Below are 24,070 nucleotides of genomic sequence, written 5' to 3'. Positions count from 1 at the left end.
GATCTTTGGAAGGGAACCAGCTTTTTGTTCTGTGTTTGCACAGCATCTGAGGCTGTCATGCCCTGGTTCCTCACTAATCCTGGTAAGTGGTCCAGTAGTACAAATGGCAAATAAATTTGAGATACAAACAAATTAGCATTCTTCTCACTGATTAAACAAATGGTTTTCTCTGTGATTATTTGAACCGGGGTTGCATTTTATTACAGCCCTTTGAAGCTCAGTTTCTTTTCCAGCCTCTGTTATCAGCCTCTTGTACTAGTTGACCGAAAAGTACTTGGCAGGCAGTTTGCAGACTTTGAAAAACAATAGGTTGTACTATTTTAACCTGGCTTTGACCTAACCTGAAACAGTCAGAACCGGTATTTAGCAAATGTGTTTTGATGTGCTGAGTGGGCTTCACTTGCTGAAAGCAGCTGCTGAGAGCAGCCTCTCTTGCCCTGCAGAGAGATGGGGGGACTTTGGTGGCGCCGGCATCAGCACAGGGCCAGGGCAGTTCTCTACAGTAGGGCTTGAATGAAGCAGGGAATTACTTTACCCTTAAATCGAAGATTAATGTGATTTTTTTTTCTGGGACAGAAAACACTGCTTGTTTTCTGTAAGGATAAAGTGCCCACTGAAACGGGATTATATTTACATTATTATTGCAGGAAGATCTGTGAAATAGGCTTTCTGTGCCTCAGTAAAGAGCCGTGACCCCTCACAGAGTTATCTTTTAAGCTGCGTGCTAAACCCAGGGGGGCTTATGGCTCAAAGCTAATGGGGATTTAACTTCTCACTGAAAGGAATTTGCAGCCTAACCCTATTTAGCTACTCTTTGCTCTCATTGATTAAATGCCCAGTCCACTGCAAGAAACCTAATAGAATCATAACTGTATAAATTTTCCAGCTGACAAAATGGATGCTGGGAAACTCTCTATGCAATATTTATTAGAAAAGGAGTTTGATCTTAAAAAGACATTTTAAATCAAAATGTCAATTCACAGTTCTGTTTTGTTTGTAGAGAAAGAAAAGAATTTGAATGAAGACGTATTTTTAAAGCACTTCACAAAACCATTTCATGGAAAAAAAACACTTTCTGAAATCAGTTTTTTTGCGAGGATTTTCATTGCTTCCCTTGTTCACTGTGTTCACTAATTAGTTTTTGAGATCCTGTCTGTAGAATAGTTTTGGATGAGGCTATTTAAAAGTAATAAACCTGCCCCTCCTCCCAAGTATTTCTCACCCCAAACTGCATTATGCACTGAAGTTCCAGGAGGACCATATTCCATCACAGATCATTGGCATTTTCTAAGATACAGTAACTACAGCTCCTCAGGGATGAGAACAGAAGAGCTGTCACCTTGGTAAGAGACTTTGAGATGCAAAGAGCAGCACACGATGCCATCCACAGTCCTATGGCAGCACAGTTGGGTTTCAGTCTCAGTCTTTGTGCGTCAGTTCTGAGAATTGCCCGTGCCTGCTCCAAGTGCAGGTGGTTTCCGAAAACCTTTTAGCCAATGCTAATGACTGGTGTGCTTATGCTTTAATTGTTGATTGTTATAGTTTGTTGATAGGATTTCAGTGGCTTATTCCTAGAGAAAACCATAATCCCTGGTAGAAAAGAGCTCCATTCAATTGGGAGCCAAAGAACTGAGGCACAAGGATGTGGTTTAATGTTTCATTGTCCAACTCTTTTCATCACCCTTCCTGCATACACAGTCCTGTTTCCTTGACCCCTTGAAATACCAGGAGTGGTGTCATGTGAGCCCTTCTCTCCCTTCCAGTGCCTCAGAGGGCAGTCTGTCTGCTTCAGGTAGTTTTCTTCTAGCCTGTAGATGAGCCAGGAAATAGGTGTACAGCCAAGCCTCTTTCCAGGTCTGCCACTCTCCTGCTGGGTAATCTTGCAAATGACTTTAGGTGGAGTGGAGGCAGTGTGAGGCTGTGCTTGGGCTTCAGAACCAGGATATGGCCCCTGGCCTGTCCTGTTGGTAAGGCTGCAAACGAAAGGATTCCCCAAAACAAAGACTTCTATGGGGATCTGATGCCTTTTGGTGCACAGCCCAGCCACAGGAGTTACAGCAAGTTCTTAGCTGAATGCATGCCCTGAGTTTGTTCATTTTGAAAGCTCTTGGTATAGTCCAGTGAAGAATGAAAAGGGTGAACTGAAACTTTGCAACAGATTGCAGCTCTGCTTTTCAAAATAAATCCTGGAGATTTTAGAAGGTCCTCAAAGGTCTTCTTACAGGGAGAAGACAGTAGGCATTGCAAATCCACTTTTCATGGGCACTAGGATCTCTTTGAGTTGTTTAAAGAGGAATAGTAATGTAGGTAGAAATTGAGTGTAATGCTGAGAACTGTCTGTGACTTACTGCATGACTTTGAGGAAGGCAGTTTAACTTGCCTGTGTCAGTTTAGCCATCTGTAAAAGAGGTACAATCATACACAGCATAATAATTTCCCTCTCAGTGAGTGCCATTTTCAGTCTACCCTGTACTACTTAATGATTTGTGTGCCTGCTGAAATAACAGCATCCTCTAAAACCGTAATACCCTTATGTATTTTTCACATAATCACTAGCGGCTGAAATATTTGTTCTGACACTTGAGATTACTCATGTAAATAGAAAAATTATAGCATGCTAGCAATGCCAGACACCTTGAATTCCATCTGAGTGTGTGGGTGATGGGAGAGGGATCTATAAATACTGACAGAGGCAGGGAAACAAGCATGAGCAGTGCACAAGAAATTATGAATCAACTTATTCCTGACATATAGGTAAAAGATTTTAAAATACAGTGTCAGTTTTGGGTAGAAGGCCCTTAGTAATCTGAGTGCTACTGTTCCATTGAAGAAATGTATTTTGCTCCATTTCTCTGCTTTACATGAAGTTACATTTTTCTGTTATACTTTTGAGTAGGATTACTTGCTTCATTTGACTAAACTATGTATTTTTTTCACTTTTAAATTTTTTCTTTCCTATTTTTTTCTTTTTTTTTTCGGTTGAACTTGGGAAACATTCAGCCTTGGGGACAAGCAGAAGCTCCAGTTTGGTTATCAGTGAGTGACTCACAGGTCCCACAATGCTTTTTCTCAAAATGTGACTGCTAATTTCCATGTTCAGCTCCCAAATTGCCAGTTTCAGATGTTTTCCACTTCCATTATGAAAGATCTGCCTAGTTCTAATTGCAGAGTTCAGTGTCACAAAACAGTGTAGCAAATGAGCTGTGTCACATTTTACTTAAAAATGTAATAGGTTAGATAGCGACAGTCTTCAGGTTTTGGCAGTAGTTTTTTCAATTTTTAGTTTATTTTATAAGAGAACTTGTGCAATGTAGCTGCTCCCTGTTCTCCACTGAGTCCTATTTCTTTTGAGTACAAGCTCTTCAAGATAGCATCAGTGTCTCCTAGATCAAGCTATAAGCAACTTCTTTTTAACCAAACATTGTGCTTCAGGGATGTGTTTTGCAGATTATGAAAAGAGAGATGTATATGCATTTATTTTGCTGCAGTACGTAAATTTTGAAAGACAGTTAAATAGCTTATGGGACCTTGACTCTAGAATTCATGCAATTATTGTTAGTGACATATCAAAACTCTGAACTGAATACATCCATTTGATTGAAACAGAAACTTTGAAATTTAAAATAAACTAAATTACTTGAAGGAAACTGTAAGACATTCAGCGTAGTAGGTGTGAGTAATGGACATTATAATGGGAAATGTTGAGAAACACCCAATGGAAACAGTCTGCCTTTAGTTTATTATTATTTTACCAGTTTGAAAATTTTGTGTACCAGGTTACTGACAACCTGTGACTGCTTTTAATCACTTTATCATTTTAAGTGCTGGTGTCATGTATTCATCCTCCAGTTCCATTGTGATTCTGTGTGACACAAGTTTGTGTCTAATTAGTTTCTGTTAATCTGTTTTGAACAGAAATAGAGGAAATCTCACCCCAGCACTGAAATTCATCCTGCTTCCTCGAGCATGCATGCTGTTAACTTTAAACATGAACTTTATTATTAGACCATGGAAATGCAGCCCACGGGGGGGGATGTTAGCAGTGACCTCGGAGAGAAGGGGTGGCAGTGCTGGCTGCAGGTGAAGCCCTCAGGCTGCCTGCTGAGGTGGTGGGGCCCGAGTTGTGTGCGCTGCTCCTGCTGCCTTATGTGCAGTACAAAACCATGGCTTTGTGGAGACATGAAAATGAATTTATCTTTAGAGGCTTTACAGCTGACAAAATCACACTGCATAAGATAAGAAGGCATATAAAGCCTTCTCTCCCTAGAAGACATTTATGCTGAGGAAACTCAGAAACTGTTGAAGTGTTTGCTAAAGGGAGACATCAGGCCTAGGGAATCAGTGGCTGAGTCAGCCCACACCACAGGCAAAGTCTCAAGAAAAGAAACTGAGGATAAGCAAGGGAAGAATGTTTGGTGTTACACGAAGCAAGGAATGGCCTGGGAGTGTAATCTCTATTATGTGTGTAAGCTTCACAAGTGCTGGAATCAGAGTGGAGGCCCCTGGTGCAGTTGGGAAGGAGGAAGCGTCCACAGGGGCTGCCCATTGCTCCAGCCAAGACCTCTGCTGGGTTTCCCCCTGCCATTTCTTAACTTCTAAGACGTTTTTAGTGGTAGTTACGTTTTTTGAAGTCTGATGTCGATAACACAGTGTGGCTAATCACTGTGACCTATTCAAGCTGTCAAAACCATGAGGTTTCACAAACTGCACGCTTGCATGGCTTCCTGAGAAGAGCCTATTTAGTCCCATTTTCTCCTGTTTGATGGGGCCAGCACCGCAAATCTCGTGCCTTGTTGACAAAAAAATTCACGTAACTACATAAAATTGCTTATTGCAAGGTACTTTGAAGGTACTGCCTTTATTTGTTGAGTGCAAGTGTGTGATGGTGCTTATAGCCCTTCTTAACATAGCTTCACCTTTCCTATAAAAGCAGCTTCAAATTTAAAAGCGCACTGTGAAGTATTCTTTATGTTTTTAAAAGGCAGCTGTTGATCTTTTTAATCCAGCCTATTTGTACCCTACTGAAAACTCAAACTTCAAGCCTGATTGCTTACTAGCTACATTTTGGCGCCAATTGCTAAGGTGCTCCTTTCAGGTAAACTTTATTTTAAAAAGATATATTTGTCTTCGGGATCTTTCTGAAGTTATTCTTTTGAAATATTCCTTCTTGTGGTCCACATAAAAAGTGTAATAAGTGCAGTATATTTTAAAAAGGATTTAAAAACAGCCCCTTATGATTTAAATCCAAGCCTGTCTCTTTATGAGATGAATAGACAGTTCACTGACTTCAGTGGAATTACTTTAAAACAGCAGAAAATGGGAAGCTGAGCATAGTCTCACTACAGTGTGAGAAATGGCCAAAGCATAAAGGGGATTTTTTATTCTCACAAGGTGTTTATTTTAACTAATTTCTATTCTCTCCCAGAGGTGGAGATCTGATGCTTTTGGCAGAACAGGAGGTTTACCATTTCAAATCCATTTCAGCATGGGGCAAACAGAGATGATGTTAATGGATAATACTTGTCCGTGCATGGTAACAGATGTTTCTGTAGGAAATGTAGTGGAAACACTGACAAGCAGGATTGTTGACTGTTTTTTGGTTTATTCCCACATTAAAGCTGCTGAAAGGATCATGTGACATAATTTCATAGATTCCTAATCTTTTCTAAGATTAGAAAATTAGAAAATTACATCAGATTAGTCTGATTCCTAAATCCTTTTCTTTGGGTTTAGTTTTGATGATGGCACCAGCAGCTCATCTCATTTTTATACAGTGCTTCACTGTAAGGCATGCACTTGGCTTGAGTTTAGAGGAAATTTGATCTCCCACATATAGCCTAGCAGGCAAATTCTGATATTATGGTAGAGGACACTCTGTGCTATTCTCCTGCAAAGGGGAATTCCTTGATCAAGTGTCTTCAGTCAGATTCGGGTATGTCATTCCTTTTGCTTTCGTATTGTAAACCTACACATCCTGTCCTCATTCCTGTAGTAACAAAAGACCTTTCCTCAGCCTTGCTGGCTTTCCCTCCATGGTCTTTGTCTTCCCTCCTAGGAAACAGTTTGAATGTGTCAGAAGAGTCCCAGTTCCTCAGAAAGGCGGCTGGCCAAGAACCTGACCAAGCTGGTCTGTAGTATTTCTCTCATTAAAAGCCTGTTTCTTCCCCTCAGAAAAGTCATCTATGAACAGTAACAAAGCATTCATTGTGGAGTCTTGGGACTTGGCAGAAGCACAAATAAATGAAGTGTTTTTTTGGAAGCTATGTTGCCTGTCTTGCAGATCAAAAAATAAATCCAAACTATTTCAATGTGTATCAGTGGATTAATTCATTTGATTGCCACTTCCCTTCCTCTTCTCTTTGTGGGGAGGGGCACTCCGGAGATTGGAATTTTAATTGCTTGACCACAGTTTCTTATTAGTGGTGCAGCAAAAGGGTATGGATCATTAATTAGTACTGAATATAAGGATCTCTGAAATTGAGCAACAGCATCAAACAAATGAGTTTAGAAATTCCTGACTAAACTTACAGTTTTTAGGTAAATTGAGTTAAAATAATGAAACTATTAGATTTTTTTTCTGAGTCCCTGCATGTTGTTTTCTGTGTTTGCAGTGTTCTGGTGGTCTTAAAGATTGGGGCATTTTTATATAAATACATATTTAATATTTGTACATATGTTAGGCACATGTATATACTCTGAAGATATATATGTGTATACTTGCCTATAAAATAGTTATTCATAATTCAAAGCTGTTATACAAAGGCATGCTTTATTTTTATTAAATGTTTGAGGTTTTAATTCATTAGGTAGTTTCATTGGCTGTATATAAACCCAGTGTTTTTGATAGTCACTTTCTTTTTCAGTCAGTACTTGAATGTGTGCCACTGTATTGAAAAGAAAATCCAGCTCTTGAGTGTAATGCTCCGAACGCAGAGTATTATCCACTTTATTACTTTAATGTCCAATAGACTGTATCATCTTTTTCCTGGTTTTAAAACTTGATGATGGAAGTGAATTGTATAACTGCAGTTTAACTTTGCTGTATCCATGATTCTCAGGTAGTGCAGTGTGGAATAGGAATATGCCTGTAATAGATACTGGTATCAACTTGTTTTCTGCTATGTGGATTAAGAAGTGGTTAGTGAACAGGCTGCAGAATGTAAAAGTGTGGGGTCATCCTAAATTGCTATGTATGTACTAGGGTTGCTGGTGCATTATTATAAAACAGCATGTTCTGCAGTATTTGAACCCAGAATTTAGAGGTAAATAGGAAATAATTGCTGATAAAACTTATGAGTCATCTGAACAATGTGTGCCTGATTTCAGCTAAATTCATAAACTGGGCTTTGGTTATGGACATGTAATTACAGATGCTGGTGAAGTAAATGGAAAGCAGTGGCTCTGAAGTTTAAATAATAACAAAAAATACATATAAATAGATCAAGTTCTGCCACCTGTTCCACTCCAATATTTTATTTGTGCTTTTATATGTATCCATTTGGGAGCTTTTAAAATATGAAACATACCTGAATATGCAACAGCCATAAAGTCTGGGCTGTAAAATCCAGCAAAATTCAGCCATGAATCCAGAGACCTGTTCTTGTATTTAGTAGGAAGTAGGATGTTATTAGTAGAAGCTGGAAGAATGGTTTTTTTCTTTCTTTCTTTTTTTATAGAAAGCATATATTTACTTCATTTTTTCATTCTACTGTGAAATTTCATATGAAGATGGTGTTAGCAGTTTAATAGCTCTTTATTCATATCCCTGGGGCTGAGCAACCATCTTCTGTTGAGATGTAGTAGAAAATAGATGTCTGTGAGTTCAGAAGTTGGAAGGAATTTTCATAGGATGTACTTCCTCAAGGTAGTTTTCTTGGCTTTTGCTGTGTTTGAGACTCAGTTTCTGGAAAGAGGATTGTGTTTCTGCTCTCCCCCTACTCCAGCTTCCTTTTTCATGGGATTTTGTGAAATACTGCAGCTGTCTGCCATTAATTCACCGGTGCATCGTATGGAAACTTGGCTTTTGGGACAAGGAAAGGCTGCCTCTTTTCTTCTGTCCTGTCTCTGGGGAATTAAATTCACATTTTGTGTTCCTACTTAGGTTTCCAGCCAAAGTTTTTACTTCAGCTTCCTTCCTCCCCCTGCCCATCTCTCCTCCTCTTAATTAAAATGTGCTGGGGTTGAATGGATATAACTGCAACTGGAAAAGGACAAAAATAGCACAGATGAAATAGCTACACTGTTGAGACCTGGACCTTTATTTGGAATCACATTTGCTGGCATGTCACTGTACCAGTGTTCAAAACCTGACTGGATTACTTTTTTCAACAGAGCAATTAAAATAGCACAGATGAAATAGCTACACTGTTGAGACCTGGACCTTTATTTGGAATCACATTTGCTGGCATGTCACTGTACCAGTGTTCAAAACTACTTTTTTCAACAGAGCAATCATTAATCTCTAATTTTAAAGGGAACAAAATTTTGTTTGAAGTTGAACGTGATCTTCACAGCTTCAACTGTTCCGCCCATGGAAATCAATGACAAGGTCGTGTTCGTTCAGTGTTAACAGGAATGGATTCACCACATCTGTATCTGTTCTGTTCTTGGCTTCCCTGAGGCTATAAGTATATCCAAACTGAGATGGCAGCTGCTGAAACCAATATCTCTATGACACTGGCAACAACTGCTTATTTTCAGCACCTCTGAAAATCATATAGTTTTTGAAGTATGCAAAGATGAGCACTGGTTTGGGGAGTTAGGTGACACAGGTTTTTAGATCATGGACTTTAGGTAGATATCTAAAAATGTTTTAAAAAATCAGTCTCAACTCTTTTTGCCTGAAATAGTTTCTGGAAGCCTGACGGAATTCTGTGCCAACTCTTTCCTGAGAAGAGAACAAATTAATTTAAGAAAATACTCAGAACAGGATTGGACAAGGAACTAAAAACAGTTCAGTGGACAGCCTTTCTAATAAATCACAAGTGGTCCTTCCCAAAAAGGAATATCCCATAACATACCTAAACAGAGAAGTCCTTGTGATTGAAGTTAACAGATTTTTTTAGAAAGGATAAAATGAACAATGGCAAGATGGGCATTAAGGTGTTTCAGAGAAAAAGAGCAATAGCTACTCACAGAGCTCGACTCTAGATTTGTACTGGTTTCTGTCTTGGTGATTTTTATGAAGTGCCTTGAAATTATGCTGCTGAAGTTAATCACCTGATTTGTAATTTTGATAGTAGGAGCACCGTTGTTCTTCTCCACTCTTCTGAATACTTCTCTTGCTTTCATTTTGAACTCAAAAACTTCAGCTGGTTTCCCTAATTTAACATCCATCACCAAAATGCCCTTTTGTAATTTACCCACCTTTTTGTTGTTCAGTCATTCCCAGCTTCTTCAGCTGAGCTGACACGATGATCTGCACCATTTCTTTTAAGTGTTCTCCCACAGCATTTTAATAACTCCCCCAAGCAAGTTCACAATGCCTGGGCCCTTTTAGGTCGTGTCACTGCTGTGTTGTGGGTACAATTGAGTGGCAGCAGCCAGGGGTGCAGCCACAAGCTCTGTGCTGGGGGAATATTGGCTTAACCAGGGCACTTAAATGGGATGTCTTGTCTGAGCTCCATTGGGTTTGTGAAGGGGAAGGAGGCTGTGACTGGCAGATATGCCAAGCACATCAATTGCAAAAGCAAAAGTGAGCTTAAACTACCAAAATAATTAAAAAACAAGAGAAAAATGTTGCAGTATTTGCCTGCGTAAAGAGGGGAATATGAAGCATATATGTAAAGAAGTACTGGGTTTTAATATAGTAAGATAATTTCTGAATCCCACATTCACTTTTCTTACCCATTCTGGAAAAAAGCCCAGAAGAGGTTGAGATCTAATCTGACACCTTCACTCTCACAAAAGGCTCAAATTCAATTTTATTTCCCCAAGAGAAGGCTAAGAAGTGAATTGTTTTTTGTTTGCTCCATATATATATGTACAAGTGGATTAGACAAAAATGCTTCCCAGCAAGCAGAAATAGTTGTTGAGATTAGTGGTGGGACACTGTCGAGTGTGAACCAGAAGCAAGATGTGAGTTGGAATCACTGGAAATATTGCTGGAACATTTTAGATAGGGGAATAATAGGTTCACTGTCACTTGGCTGAATGTCTTTCTTTAAACATTCCTGTACTTCAGACAGCTCATGGCTTCTGTGTGAAGCAGTTGTTGCATACCCACTGTCACAGAAAGGTGGGATGGCTCTCTTGGCGCTGCACTGTATGGCTGTATGTTCTTATTTCGCCTGTTCTGTTCTTCTCCCTCATTTTACTCATAGCACCATACTGACACTGGCAGCAGGCATAACTTCATCTTCTGTATTTGCACAGCTTCTCATGATGGGATGCTTGGTGGGGTGCTTGGTGGGCAGAATTAATGGACAGCATCGAGGGTTAACACCAGTTCAGAGAACTCACATGGGCATGCAACTCCAGAATATTCATTTATTTATTTATTGTTTTCCATCTCTTTTTCTCTCTTCCATAGTGAAATACATGAGAGAAGCAACCCCCTATGTGAAGAAGGGCTCCCCCGTGTCGGAGATCGGGTGGGAGACGCCTCCGCCCGAATCGCCGCGCCTGGGCTGCGCCCCCGCCGACCCGACGTCGCAGCTTTCGCTCTCCATCCACAGGGACAGGAAGACAATTCCCCTCAAGATGTGCTACGTGACACGCAACCTGACGGTGTCAGACCCTGAGAACAGGTGAGTGGGGATTTGCCTGGTGTTGGGATTTCACTTTCACGTTGAATGGTTGTTGTTGCTTTTCACAGTGGGGTTGGTGAGCAGGAGCAGGGCTCTGGCCACACGCAGCAACCCAGTAAGGGGAGCCAGCACTGCGTTGGGAAGGGTGGGTGCTGCTGTCTGAGCCACATGAGGTGTGGCTCAGCTTTTGGGTTATGCTAGAGCAACTTCGATGCCAAATCTCAGGGGGTTGTTTTCATCATGATTAAGTGTCTGCTTTTGAAGGAAAAGACACTGTACACATTAATTGGTTACATCCTCCAGGCTGGCTAAATCTGATTCCACTAAATTGCATTTTCTTTCCTTTTTTAAATGAATATTGTTTTAAGAATGGTCTGGTTTGAGTATTCAGTTCTGGACATTAAAGTCAAGAAGAGGAGAAAAGTTCCACTTAAAAGGCATTAATGGAGAGTTTTTGTGACTTGTTTTTTTCCTTAATGTTAAAAATAGGATGAGGTTTTACCAACTCTTATTTATAACATATGTAGAACAGCTGCACTGCACCAGCACACTCCCTGATCCCTTCTCTAACAGCTGCTAATAAAAAAGGGAGCAGTCAAGTCAGTGATACAGACTAATTCTCCATCCAAATAATGGCCTTTTCATTTTGCTGCAGTGCTCAGAAGCTGGTGTAATGCCTTTGATTCTCAGCATTTACATATAGGCATAAACAAAAGTTACATTCTCATTTGCAGAGAAGGATAAGGAGAAGTGGGGAGAGAAGAAAGTGGCTTTGGAGAGATGGGTTTCTCTGTAATCTCTTGCACTGCAATTCAGAAACTTTATTAGTATCTGTATAGTTTTCCGTCTTTCCTTTTTATATTTGTCTGACCTTTTAATTTTCCCCTCCGTGCTTTATTGCTTAGTATGGCTTTACTTTGCCTTGGCTCTCCATCTCACGTAGTGGTTGCCGCCACAGTCAGTGTAACTGCTGCAGGAGTGCAATTGTAAACCAGAAATAACCCTAGCAGTCCTTCTCAGTTCAGATCAAGATGTTTATTGATACTGGCCACTTTTTTTTTCCATATATGTCTCTATAGCTTAAGGTTTGACAGCTGTATCACGTGTCTGAGAGTTTGTCTTTCTCTCTGCCATGGTGTGTATTTTTAAAATACTCATACAGCTCGCAGTTTTTGAATCAGTACAATGTAATGATACTTTCCCTGCATTGACTGTATTTCCTCATATTTTTTCCCCCTTTCTTTTTTGATTTTATTGTAGTTTTCACCTTCTGTCACTCTCCTGGCCCTCAGTTGGTTTGAGAGCCAGGACTGACTCAGAGGAACACACACTCTTTGCCCATGATACCTCTGCAATGGAGCTGACTTTTTTGAAGTATGCTACATGTGTGTGTTTTCTTCAGTGTTACTAGGAAGTAATGTGTGGGAGAGTCATATTGCTTGTTATCATGGTTTTCATTTTGTGTTGCTGTCATTTCCTGTGGAAAGAGTGACTTCTGATTTTTACTGTAGTCCAGCACAGTGAAGTCTAAGATGGATTTTTCCATCCAAGCATGCAGTACCTCACCATCGTGCTAGCTGCTGTGTCGTAGTAGCACCCCATGGATTAGCATCTTTACTAGCTGCAGTGGTTTTTAACAGTTCTGAACACTGGAACTCATATTTCCCACTATGAATGCTGTTACAATGCAGTGACCCTTTCTGACTGGAATGCCTTCCAAGATAGTAATCTGATTCCAGAAAAATAATTTTGTCTTCACTCACAGCAGAGCCTAAGCCATGTCCTTACGTGCTTACAACACTTCTGTTTCATAACCCAGTGACCTGACACAGATAGATTTTGCAACTGATGGTGTCACTTTGCTGGATGGCTTTAAGAGAGCTCTGCTGGCAGGATGCCAGAGCATGTGTTGGCCATTAAAGGGCTCCTTTGGAATATAACTGGGCTAATTTTCATTTAAGAGCAAGTGTGAGCATGGAAAGCCTGAGTTTTCCAGTGCACTGATTTCTTCAGTGCCAGGCTGGGAATAATGTCAGCAGCCTTCTGAGACCAGGATGAACTGACTTGACGTCCAGCATGAGAAGATACCTATGTTAAGGGACCCAAAAGGAAATACTTGCTTGTTGGCACTGAATTATCTCCAGCTCTTTGAAAGCTGCAGTGAAATGTGGATTTAATGGGCATGGAGGAGTATTGCTTTTCCCATTAGAGCTGGTAGCCCTGCATAGGACTTTTTTCTTCTTGTGGAAGACTGACCCCAGTTCAGAGATTCTAAAGTCTGTGTCTACTCTCAGATGGTTTGGTGAACTTGTTATTTTGGGGCAGAAGTGATGTCTGATGCTTTTAGAGCCAGCAGTTTTCAGATGTCTCCTTCACCTAATCTGCCTGTGGGTTCATTCTGGAGGAGATATTTTCTGTTACCTGATAAAAAAAGCTGTAAGATACTAAGGAGAAGATCCTTAATACAAACCAATACCAAAATTAGTGTGTGGGATTTTTTTTTTAATAATAAAAGCATGGCAACAGGAGAAAAGATGTCGAGAGCATCTATGGCATTCTTCTCTAGGTGCAGGGCTTGTTATATTTTAGGCTGGAAGAAGCTGGTTAAAATAATTGCTACTTAAATCAGTTGTTTGCTGTGGTTTCACTGATAAGTGACCTTTTTGGTGGTAGCAGTAAAGGTTAATGTCAGGCCTCACTGAGGAGCATCCCCTCCCAATAAAGGAACATGAGGAAATGACCATGGCTAATAATGCCAATAAGCAGAAAATCTTGCTGCAGTGTAGAAAGTTTTTCATCAATTTCTGGTGATGATATTAAGGAACAGGAGAAAAAAAAAAGGTCTCTCAGGTGAATTTTTTTCTGTTGGTCCTTTTAAAATCTTGGGATATAATACAAAGATACTTCTGTATACAACACAGGAGCCTCGACATTCCCCGGAGAAATGAGATAATGCCATGTGTGGAAAAGATTTTCTCATCTGCTCTTGAAGTCACCCTAAAATCCTGCTTGCACATCTTTCAGCCAAACCCAGGAGGTGTGGGTCTGATCCTGTCAGCACTTGGTGTGTACACTTCATGTTCTTCCAGTGTCAGGAGTCCAGAGCAATGTGGTCCTCTCCGGGAACTTCAGTAGGGTCCAGCCTTAATGACTGAGTTATTCACTGGCAGAACTTGGACCTCTGATGGGAAGGGTTTGCTTTGGTCTGGAAGCTAGGAAAAATGGACTGAGATTCCCAGCAGTGAACTTTTCCTATCACTGTCAGTTTCAGGATTGGACTAGTTACAATCAGAAGATAAAATTGAGCACTTACATTCTACAGGTGTGTGCTGGGTTTGCATGGCTAGGTTCTGGTAGCAGAGAGGAACTACAGAGGTGGCTTCTGTGAGAAGCTGTCAGAAACTTCCTCTGTGTCCTACAGTGCCAATACCAGCCAGCTCCAAGATGGACCCACTGCTGGTCAAAGCTGAGCCAGTCGGGAATCGTAGTAACACCTCTGTGATAACATATTTAAAAAGGAAAATAAGCAAGTTACTTTGCAGATGTGATTGTGGCCAGATGAGATTGGAGTGAGAATATGTGAGAGGAAAGCCCTGCAGTCCCCAAGGTCAGTGAGGAAGGAGGGGCAGGAGGTGCTGCAGGTGCTGCAGCAGAGATTCCTCTGCAGCCGCTGGTGCAGCCCATGGTGAGGCAGCTGTGCCCCTGCAGCCCATGGGGGATCACAGGGATGCAGAGATCCACCTGCAGCCCATGGAGGAGCCCATGCTGGAGGAGGTGGATGCCCAAAATAGTCTGTGATTGTGTGGGAAATCTGTGCTGAAGCAAGTTCCTGGCAGGGACCTGTGCAGAAATGAGCCCAGGCTGGAGCAGGTGTGGTGGCAGGACTTGTGACTCCATGGGGGATCCATGCAGGATGTTTCTGAAGGACTGCATCCTCTGGAAAGGGAGGCACACTGGAGCAGTTCATGAAGATCTACAGCCCACGGGATGGACTCACATTGGAGAAGTTCATGAAGAACTGCATGAGAGGAACCCCACACTGGAGCAGGGGAAGGACTCCTCTCCTTAAGCAGCAGCAACAGAAACAACCTGTGATGAACTTTGTAACCCTCACTCCCTGTCTCCCTGTGCCATTGGAGGGGAGTAGGTAGAGCCTGGGAAGGAAGGGGGTAGGGGTGTTTTTAAAATTTATTTTACTTCTCAGTATCCTGCTCTGATTTTGTAATGCATTCAATTAATTTCCTGAAGCTGGAGCCTGTTTTGTCTGTGATGGTATTTGGTGAGTGATTGCTCCTGGTCCTTATCTCAGTTTAGGAACCTGTTATATTTTCTGTCCCCTGTCCACTAGTGGAGGGCAGTGATGGAGTAACTTTGGTGGGTGCCTGGAATTCAGGGTCAACCCACTACAAGGTGGCGGAAGAACTGCCTGGTATCCATTCATTCTGGACTCTGCACAGTGACCTGAGCTTCCCAAGACATCAAGGAGGTGCAGAACAGGACAGACTGAGACCTATTTACTCAAAAGGCAGCAATAGATTAAATCAGCTTCATTACTTTGAGGTGTTTTTGTTTGTTTGATTTCTTTTTTTCTGCATTGGGAAATACCAATTCACTGAATGAAGTATTCACAAAATCTGTTGCGAAGCCATTGCTCCCCAAACTTTATTTTGCACACATTTTAAAATAATAATTTCTTCTTACATTATTTAATAACAGCAATGTCAGTAATGCACAGTAATAGTGTTAGTGAGGTTTAACATTTTGAACTGTAGTTGGTGTATAAGTAACTTATGCAGCATGAAATAGCAGTGTGATTCTAAAATGGCATTACAAAATCTTAAATATAAAAACAAACTCTAGTGAATTTGCATGTATTTACTTTTGGTACAGTAAGACATGAAAACAAAAGTTGAAGCTTTTTTAAGAAAAAAACTGAATTTCAAACAGATTTAATATGACATAGTAGAAACAAGTCCTTCCATCAAAAAACTTGAGTCATGAATGCTCACAACAAATATAAGGCGTAAGCAGATTGTAAAAATGCAATAAAAAGACAAACATCTTGAAGTAGGTGAGGGAATGAAGGACCAAGCATCTCCTGTACCTCTTCAAGTTCCTGCTTATATAACATAAGGGGAACTGAGGGGATAGGGAGGCAGTAGAGAAGGTTCTGGGTATCTCATTGATGAAAACATGGTCTGGCTCATGTCTCCAGCTAGCCTCTCTCCTGTTTAGAGAACAGGACCATGCCTTTCTGCCAGGTAGCAGCAGGCCCTGGTGTGCAGAGCAGATGCTGATTCTCCTCCAAGAGCAGTGTGGCTTAGGGGTGCACTTTTGCAGCCTGGGGTTTTTCTCTGCCCTTGGGGGAATGGTTTCCCTGAGTCACTTGTGTTTGGGGCTCACAGAGGGCAGGCTCTGCCACAGAGTGACCAGAGAACCAGGATGAGTTGCAGTCGCTCTTGGAGAGCACAGGTCACACTTTTCATGTTTTCTGCCTCTTAGGAGGTGGTTTGACAGCACTGAGCCTATCAATGACACTGGCAGCAGCAAGCCCAGATGGGGTTAGGTGCTGGGCAAAGGCTGAGCTCTGCGCCAAGGAGTAAGGAGGTGATGGCCCATTCCCACCACTGTGCTGGCACTACTGACACGCTGGAGCTGTGTCACTCCTGGGTGGACATCTGCAGCTCTGTGGGGCTTCCTGGGGAGGTGGGATTTTTTTTTTCCCCAGTGCACAGTACAGATTTATCTGGATTGGGCTCTGGTTTAGGAAACTGGAGCCTTTTTTCTGTTAACTTTGTGTTGTAGGTACGCAAGGAAAGACAAAGAAGTTACATCTGCATGGGGGATAGAGCATAGATAAAGATATTGAGTGGGTGCATTACCGGTATTAAAAGTCACCCTCCACATCTCAAGGAATTTGTGCTTTGCTCCTTTGTGTTGTTATTGAGCTGCTCTCTGGCTGTAGAACCTCTGTGAAATGCAGAGACCATACTTATTTCATAGTGTTGTTGTGAGCTACAGCTTGAGATCCTTGGATGAAAGGCACATAGCAGTTAATTATCATTATTGGTACAGACATGTTGTACTGTATGAATATCAATAAGTCCTTTGAAGAAGTCATTGAGCATGCTTGAGTCAGTCTGATTTATATAAAGAATTTTTGTTAGCATTTGGTTTTTTCCCTGGTGGGCTGTGTTTGTTATCTCCTTAGATTACTATATCAACAATCCAACATTAAAGTAAAGCAACTTGAAAGAGTATAATTCAAATCCAGAAAAGAACAAAAGTGACAGTAATCAGGGTGAAACTCTGGTTGACTCTCCCCTCATCCTTAAATCACTCTGTTGTGCTATCACAGTGTGCTTGGTCTGTTACAGCCTTGCCTACAAAAGGCTGTGAATGTAAAGTCATGATGAAAATGTGTTTTTAACCTCAGTTTCCAACTATTTTACTGTAATGAATCCAAATCCAGCTTTTGTGTGAAGCTGGGTGTCTCCTGTGTTCCTGTTCTGTAACTGCTAATCTGCTTACAAAATAAATCTGCTCTTTATGGGAAGGGATGAACAAGTAGGCAGCACCTGAGGTTTATCTACTGTTGCCTCTTTCAAGCTGAGAGAACTTAGGTAATTTAGCTAAAAAAGGATTGGCTGAATCCCCTTCAGTACTCTGAGGGTAGGAGAGGGAAGAATTTGGGGTATGGGCAACAGAGTGGAGTTGTGGGATGGGTCATGGGCAAGGCCTCCTCTTCCTCCTCGATACATTGCATGGCTGGGGAACCTTCTCAGTAGCCAGGGTCAGTGCATTCAGGGCTAGGGTTGTCACAGGAGGAACCTGTAACGTTGCATTTTTTCTCTCATAACAGTGTTTTGGGCGCAAGTCATTAACTGCTACAATTAATAATTCATTAACTGATAGATTTCATAATTAATGGTTCTAAAATTTGTTGTCTGACAGTTTTCTGTCATCTACATCATCTGCTTTTTGGGCAGCTCTGTAATTGCTGATGCATTTTGTAAGCTGCAGTCATCTATCTTGATAAGGGGCAGTTTTCTAAACCTGTAGGGCTGCAGCTCTGAAGCCTCTGGGCAGAAACAGTGATTTTAAATGTGTTTTTCATTATGTTGTTTTCTATCATTTGTAAACTCCCCACAAGCCAAACAGTTTTAGTCTGGGTCATACCAATTTTTTTGTTAGCCTCAGTTTTTTCTCCTCTTTCTTGAAATGCCACTGAGATCAGACACTTCTGTAGGACTATCCCTCCCACAAAGATGAGCAGTTTTGCCTTTTTGAGACAAATCACAAAACTGAGGTGAACCTCATTACTTTTTCTTTTTTTCATGATTTAATTATTGTTCTGTTAAATCGTCTTAAAATAGGTTTCTAATGTCCTAAAGACTGCTCTGGACAATGGTTTGAGAGCTGCATTACTGGGAGATGCACCAGGATCTGGGGACACAGTGGAAACCCCTGAGTTTACTGCAGGGTGCTTGAGATACCAGTGTAGAACTGGATTGTTACAGCATGTTGTGACTGACCTTCAATCTCTGCAAGTCCTGATGAATTTGGGACTAGGCATATCTCATTTTCTTGAAAAAAAAAAAAAAAGATTAATCTTTTCTCCTGGTGTAATGGCATGGGGCTTTCTCCTTTCCCCATCCTTCTGGGCCATGCAGGTGAGCTCCTGGTGTCCTTCCCATCTTCAGTATAAATCAAATAGCAATGGGTAAACCTCTTGCATGTGTAACTCAGAAGCAGTGTCTGTGCATGTGTGCATATATGTGACTATAAATAAAACTTCATGGATATCTGTGTGTATGTGTGAGCTGGGCTGAAGATGACCTGACAGGGATAAAATGTGTCACTGTGAGTTGGGAGGTGAGGAAGGATGTGAGTGATGAGGAGGTGGCAGTAACTAAGGCTGGAAGAAACCTTTTAGCTGGATATTTGATTAACAAGACTTTTAATCAAAATCTTTATTTCCTGTGAAAATGTTTAAATAATGGGAAAAAAACATATGCAGGTGGGTTTTTGTGTTGCATTTTGGTTTTTTTTCAGTCATTGCTTCAGTTAGGGGAATTTTGAAAAAGTCAAAGAATTTTGATTTTTCCAATCACCTTCAGCTGTAGAGGGTTGAGATGAGAAATGGAAAAAAGAACAAAGGAACTGGAAAGTAATCAGGTGAAGGGAAACAGAAAAAAAGGAACTGCCTTGAGAAATGGATGGAGGGAAGAGAGGAGCACAAATTAAGAAAGAGTGATTAAAGAAGAAGCCAACCAGCAAGGAAGAGTAACAAACCCAGAGAGTGAAGACTGCAGCAGACTTTACTTAACAAGCACTTTTGTAAAAAAGAAAAAAAAAAAAACAACAAAGCTCTGATAAGATGGAGAAAGAGAGATGCTCCAATAAATGTGTCACAGAATAAAGGGAAAGGAAGAGCAATGGGAGTGCTGCAGGGAAGAGGAGAACAAATAGTTAATCATGTTTTTATGTGCATCTATATGTAAAGGTATGTAAGTGCTGACACCCAAGCTGCTTCTAAATAATGTTGATGAGCAGCTTAAGGGCCCCTGAGATCTCCCAAAGAAAGAAAGTTGATGTGCAAGGGTTTGTTTCCTGCTATAGTCCCAGTTCCCACAGTCTTTGTGTTATGGCTTAGAAAAAGTGACAAATTCAAGGCTCTTTTTCCTGCCTGGCTGTTGTCCTGTGCTCAGTGCTGGGTTTCCCTGGCCTACCAGCCCATCTGCAAACTGGATTTCAGTCTCACAGCTCTGATCTGGCCCGATCTGCCATTAATTAAGGAGCAGCATTTCCAGCTGGTGGATTAAAGCTGCTCTCTCTTGCACCTCGTGTAGTCACGGGAATGGCAGCAAATGACAATCACAGTGGAGCCCTGGTGGTGGGCTGCCATCAGAGGTGCCCCAGCTCAGTGTTGGTAGATGCTGAGGCTGGTCCTTAGTGCTTAGGCTGTGTGTGAATACTTTGCTATTTCCATACCCTCTGTTCACTTCTAGCTTGCTCTCTCCTGTGTTTCTGCTGATGGAAATTCCTGTTTTACTGTAGTAAGAGTTTTGCTGAAGTTTCTACTTCTCATCACTTACATACAGCTTTTCCATCAGTCTCTGTGTCTGTTCAGTGGGAAGATGGGTCTACTGCCAGTTGTGAAAGTGTCAGGAGGTGACCCCTGCACACTGTCCCCAAAGAAGCTGGCAGTATCTCTGGGACACTGGCTCCCAGGCGGGGCCTCTGCCTGCAGCACTTAGAGGCCAGTAATTGATCCAGAAGGAATTTGTGCCTCTTTAGTCATGGTTGTCTGGCTTTGCTTTTGCTTCACTTGGCAAGTAAGCAGTGATCCCTGGGATTCTTGATCATGGAAGTCAAAAAGTAGATCTATAACATAGTGAGACATTGAGACATACCCTGCTAGATAAGGTGGACCTGCCATTTCTCTCTTCCAGCAAGGCTTTCTTCTGTGACAGCTCATCCACAAGACAGGGCTGATCTGTCAGCAGCCCTGCTAATTTTCCCTGTCTCCATATCAGTTTTCACCCATGTTTGTGGATCACATCCTCTTCTTTCCCCTGGGTCCTACTACAGCACTTCCTAACAGCAAGAATGGCGTTCCTTCTTAGAAGACATCTAATTCATTTCCAAACCCGTGATCTCTTACTTATGCAGCAGCATGAGACCCTCCACCCTTTCTCAGTTTGAAGGGGTCATTTACCACTGTTGCCAGCTGCAGTTCCATGCTCTTTGCCAAGCCCAGATGCAATTCCAGCTGCAGAAGGTTTGCTTTTGCTGCTGCTGCTTTGAGTTTGGCTTCAGGGAAAACAGCTGCTTCAGGGAGCGCTGGTCAGTGTACTGAATATACCAATCACATCTTCTGTTCTTAAAATTTCAGCATCTTCTAAAGTTAAATCAAATTCCTGACATCTCTATCAAATAATGCTGTTTGTGGGGGCTTTTTTCCAAATAATTGACCCCAACTCCTCCTTGAAACAGCACTTTTGCCATTGTTTCATGTTGAATCTGCTGTGAGGTTGGCTGAACTCTATATTCCTGGATTGCCAGTATTCAGTACAATTACAACCAGAATATAAAAGAAAAAAACAATAGAGTAAAATATAAGAGGTCTTTTGGGCACTGTGGTGTAAGAGTCCTACTCCTTAATATCCATATACATTTTAAAACTATTCAATTACTTTTGTGGTTGCTCTGGGTGGAGAAGGCAGTGTGTGATGTCTCTGCAGATTGAGCAGCATCTGCATGCAGTGGTGTGAGTCCATTGCAGAAGCAAATCCTTTCTTTACTTGCATGTGGCACAACTCCTCTGATATGCCTTGTATTAAAGCCCAGCTGGTGGCAAATAGAAATGAAATCAACTGTGACAGCTCATTAGTGATATATACACCCTCTGGTTGGACATCAGTCTAGTCCAGCTCCCAGGAAAGTATCTACATCGTTTTTAGCACTGTAAGCTGAAAGACACCAAGTAACTGTTAATACAGCAAATACTCTTCTGACAGCAAGGGGACCAAGAGCCTTTCACATAGAAAAATTCCACTTGATTACCAAGTAGTGCTTGCTTGGTAAAATTGCTTTCACCTCCATTTAGGTTCATCAAATGAAGATGCTTCTTCAGAGAATATGCTGGGGAATTCATTGCAAACCTAACAGTCTCTCTCTGGAATATTTTCCTTGCAGACTAAGCCCAAAGTTTCCATTGTTTAATTTTAATGTGTTCTGTTCCTGGTTTATCTCCTGATGCTGCATGTAGAATTCAAAAGAACCTTAACAGTTTTTAAAAGTTTATTTTATAGCAAAACCCACAACTTCTAAAATATAAATCAGGTTGTGTTCTTCTAAATCCCCCCTTTTCTTGGGAAGGCTCCTATGTTTGTACACTCAGAAAAAACCAAAATTATTTACTGTGGTTTCATGTGCAGACAGTGATGGAGGAGACAGAGTGAACAGTTTGGCCTTTGATTCATCTTTAAGTTTGCAAAGTCAGTGACAGACTGTTTTGTTCCTCTCTGTGCCAGTGCAAAATCAAAGTAGTGTGATGGACTTGAATAACTCTGGCTCCAGCTTATCATTAACTTCAAGGGATTTACTCTACACTTGAATCAGTCACTGAATACATAATCTGACCCAGGAAGAGTCATGAAGTGTAACTCAGTTCCTGATTTGGTTCTGAGCCAATGCTGGTGGCAGAAGTACTTTCAAGAGTTTTGATAAAAGGTATTTCTTAGATAATGAACACTCCCACAGAAAGAAGCTTTATCAAATGCAGAATGAGTATGGTCTACCAAACATTTGCTTTCAGCTTCTTCTGATCCTCTGTGAAGTAGAAAATCTGATGAAGAGAGGGAGTTTTCCTCTTAACAAGCCAGGTTACAGCATTTGGAAGCACTGGGTTTTTTGTCACCCCCGTGTTCTGCGGGTGGAGAAGGGGATGCTGGAAACATTCCTCTGCTCACTGAGGGTCTTTGAGAAGGAGAGAGAAAATTACTCTTTTATTATAAGGTTTGCCAAATGATCTCTGAGAAAATGTGATATCATTCATATGCATTGCCAAGCTGGAGAGATGCCGCACATCTTGGCAGTCATCTAGAGCTAACATATAATTCCTTTGGGTTGGTATGGGCTTTATCAGAAACAGCTCCATATGCAGTATTTACATAACTGTGGTGGAGTGTGAGAATAAACACAGCTGTGGCATTGCCCTAAATATTTCAATTCAGTGGGGAATTAAGGGAACTTTATCACTGAACTGCAGATAAACTGAAGTCAGTAAGAGGTGGTCAGTTTAGCCAAGGAACAAATCAAAACTATAATGGCTAGACTGCTGGAAACATTTAAGTACCTTAGTCTTGGAGTTTACTAAGGTCACTGGTATTTTCTTCTTTTCAGAAAGTATGGAAATGCCATCAGTCAGCTGCTATACAGAAAGCATCATCCAGTTGGACTGGTGAATCAAAGCAGCGTGGGCTGAAAGGCAGAAAAGGAAAGAGTTTATAGGGATGCAGCACTTTCAGCATCTGATTGCAGGCAGAGCCCATGGGTTTCCGGGAAGATTTAAAGTTTATTTTAGTATCTCCATCCCAGCTGACTGTGGAGACAGGAGTCCTGGGTTTCTGGTGGAAATCTGCAAGCTCAGTTTCCTAAGGTTTTCTACTCCAGATCTTACAGCAATCACCACTAGCAGAATTCAGGCAGTTGAGGATTTAGACTTTAGGGTGTGTAAATGAAAATTGGCCTAGGTAGCCACTTGCTAAGGAATGATGCTTGCAGATGTATTTCTGGGAGTGGACAAGTGCTATGGATAAAAAGAATAATTTTCAGCGCGTTCAAAGCAGCATCCTGTTTTGAACTAAGTTTTGAGAAGTGTAGTATTGTCCAGTCATCTTGTTAGTCAGCTCATGGAACAAGGAAGACTTTCTGCAATTGTTAGTGCATCATTATCACAATTTGGTGACTGGCAGGCATTCCCAAACTAGCTCTATTACAAGTCACTGAGGGATGAGTATTTTTGCAAGCATGGCTCAGTATGTGTGTATGCATATGTGTACTAGAATTTAGACTTTGATATCACATTTGAATATGTAGATATTAGAAAGAATATGCATGGTGTAGAACCCCTTAAAAAGAACTGTTGGCAGCTGTCTTAAAATGTTCATTATTTTAGGGGATAGAACTCTTGTAGAAATACTTAAATAGTCTCTATCGAGGAAAATACACTTTGATGAAGGCCCGAGTACTAAAATACCTGTTTGTCTGTTAATCCACTTGTTTGAAGGGAGAATTTACAAACTGGAGGTAAACAAGTTGCCATTGGGAAGCTCTTTCAGCTCTCAATAATTTATTTTTAAGTCAAAACCTGCTACAACTCTAACTTAAAAAGCAATCACACAAGTTTGCTGCTGCTCCTTTGCAACTGAAAAAGCAGCACTTTCTTCTGAGCCTTTAGAGTCTGTGTTCAGCACTTTGTTTACTGCATGATGTGCAGCGAGTTTGTAGGTGGAAGTCCCCATGTAGAAACCACAGGCTTTGTAAAGAGCATTGTTTCACACAATCTATATGGTGTGTTAACATTTTTCAAATGCAGCACGGTACTGCTCTGTTGTCCAAATAATTTCTGTTTTTAAAAGAAGTATTAAAATGGGAGACAGAGGACTGAAAATCCTGATTGCTGCTCCTGGGTTGTTCTCTGCCTTGTCTGGGTTCTTCACTTTTCCGTTTTTTTGTTGGTGAAATGAGGATGCTGTTACTGACCTCATTTGTGAAATGCTGTAAGATCTCCTGCCAAAAACTGTTCTGTAAGT

The 24,070-nt window shown here is 41.2% G+C and overlaps 1 protein-coding gene across 1 annotated transcript in view; it reads left to right on the top strand.

Annotated features, from left to right (window-relative positions):
- The window catches only part of SNTB1 (syntrophin beta 1), a 112,285-nt gene that overhangs the window by 44,404 nt on the left and 43,811 nt on the right, over positions 1–24,070 (top strand). The window contains exon 2 of the mRNA XM_039715419.1: positions 10,532–10,748. Within this exon, the coding sequence (XP_039571353.1) occupies positions 10,532–10,748 (217 nt within the window). The remainder of the gene's footprint in view (positions 1–10,531; positions 10,749–24,070) is intronic.

This window comes from Passer montanus, unplaced genomic scaffold, assembly GCF_014805655.1.
Source record: "Passer montanus isolate IOZ18808 unplaced genomic scaffold, ASM1480565v1 scaffold33, whole genome shotgun sequence".
In the NCBI taxonomy this organism is placed as follows: domain Eukaryota; kingdom Metazoa; phylum Chordata; class Aves; order Passeriformes; family Passeridae; genus Passer; species Passer montanus.
The sequence above is the reverse complement of the archived record's forward strand: the minus strand, read 5'-3'. Positions and strand labels throughout refer to the sequence as shown.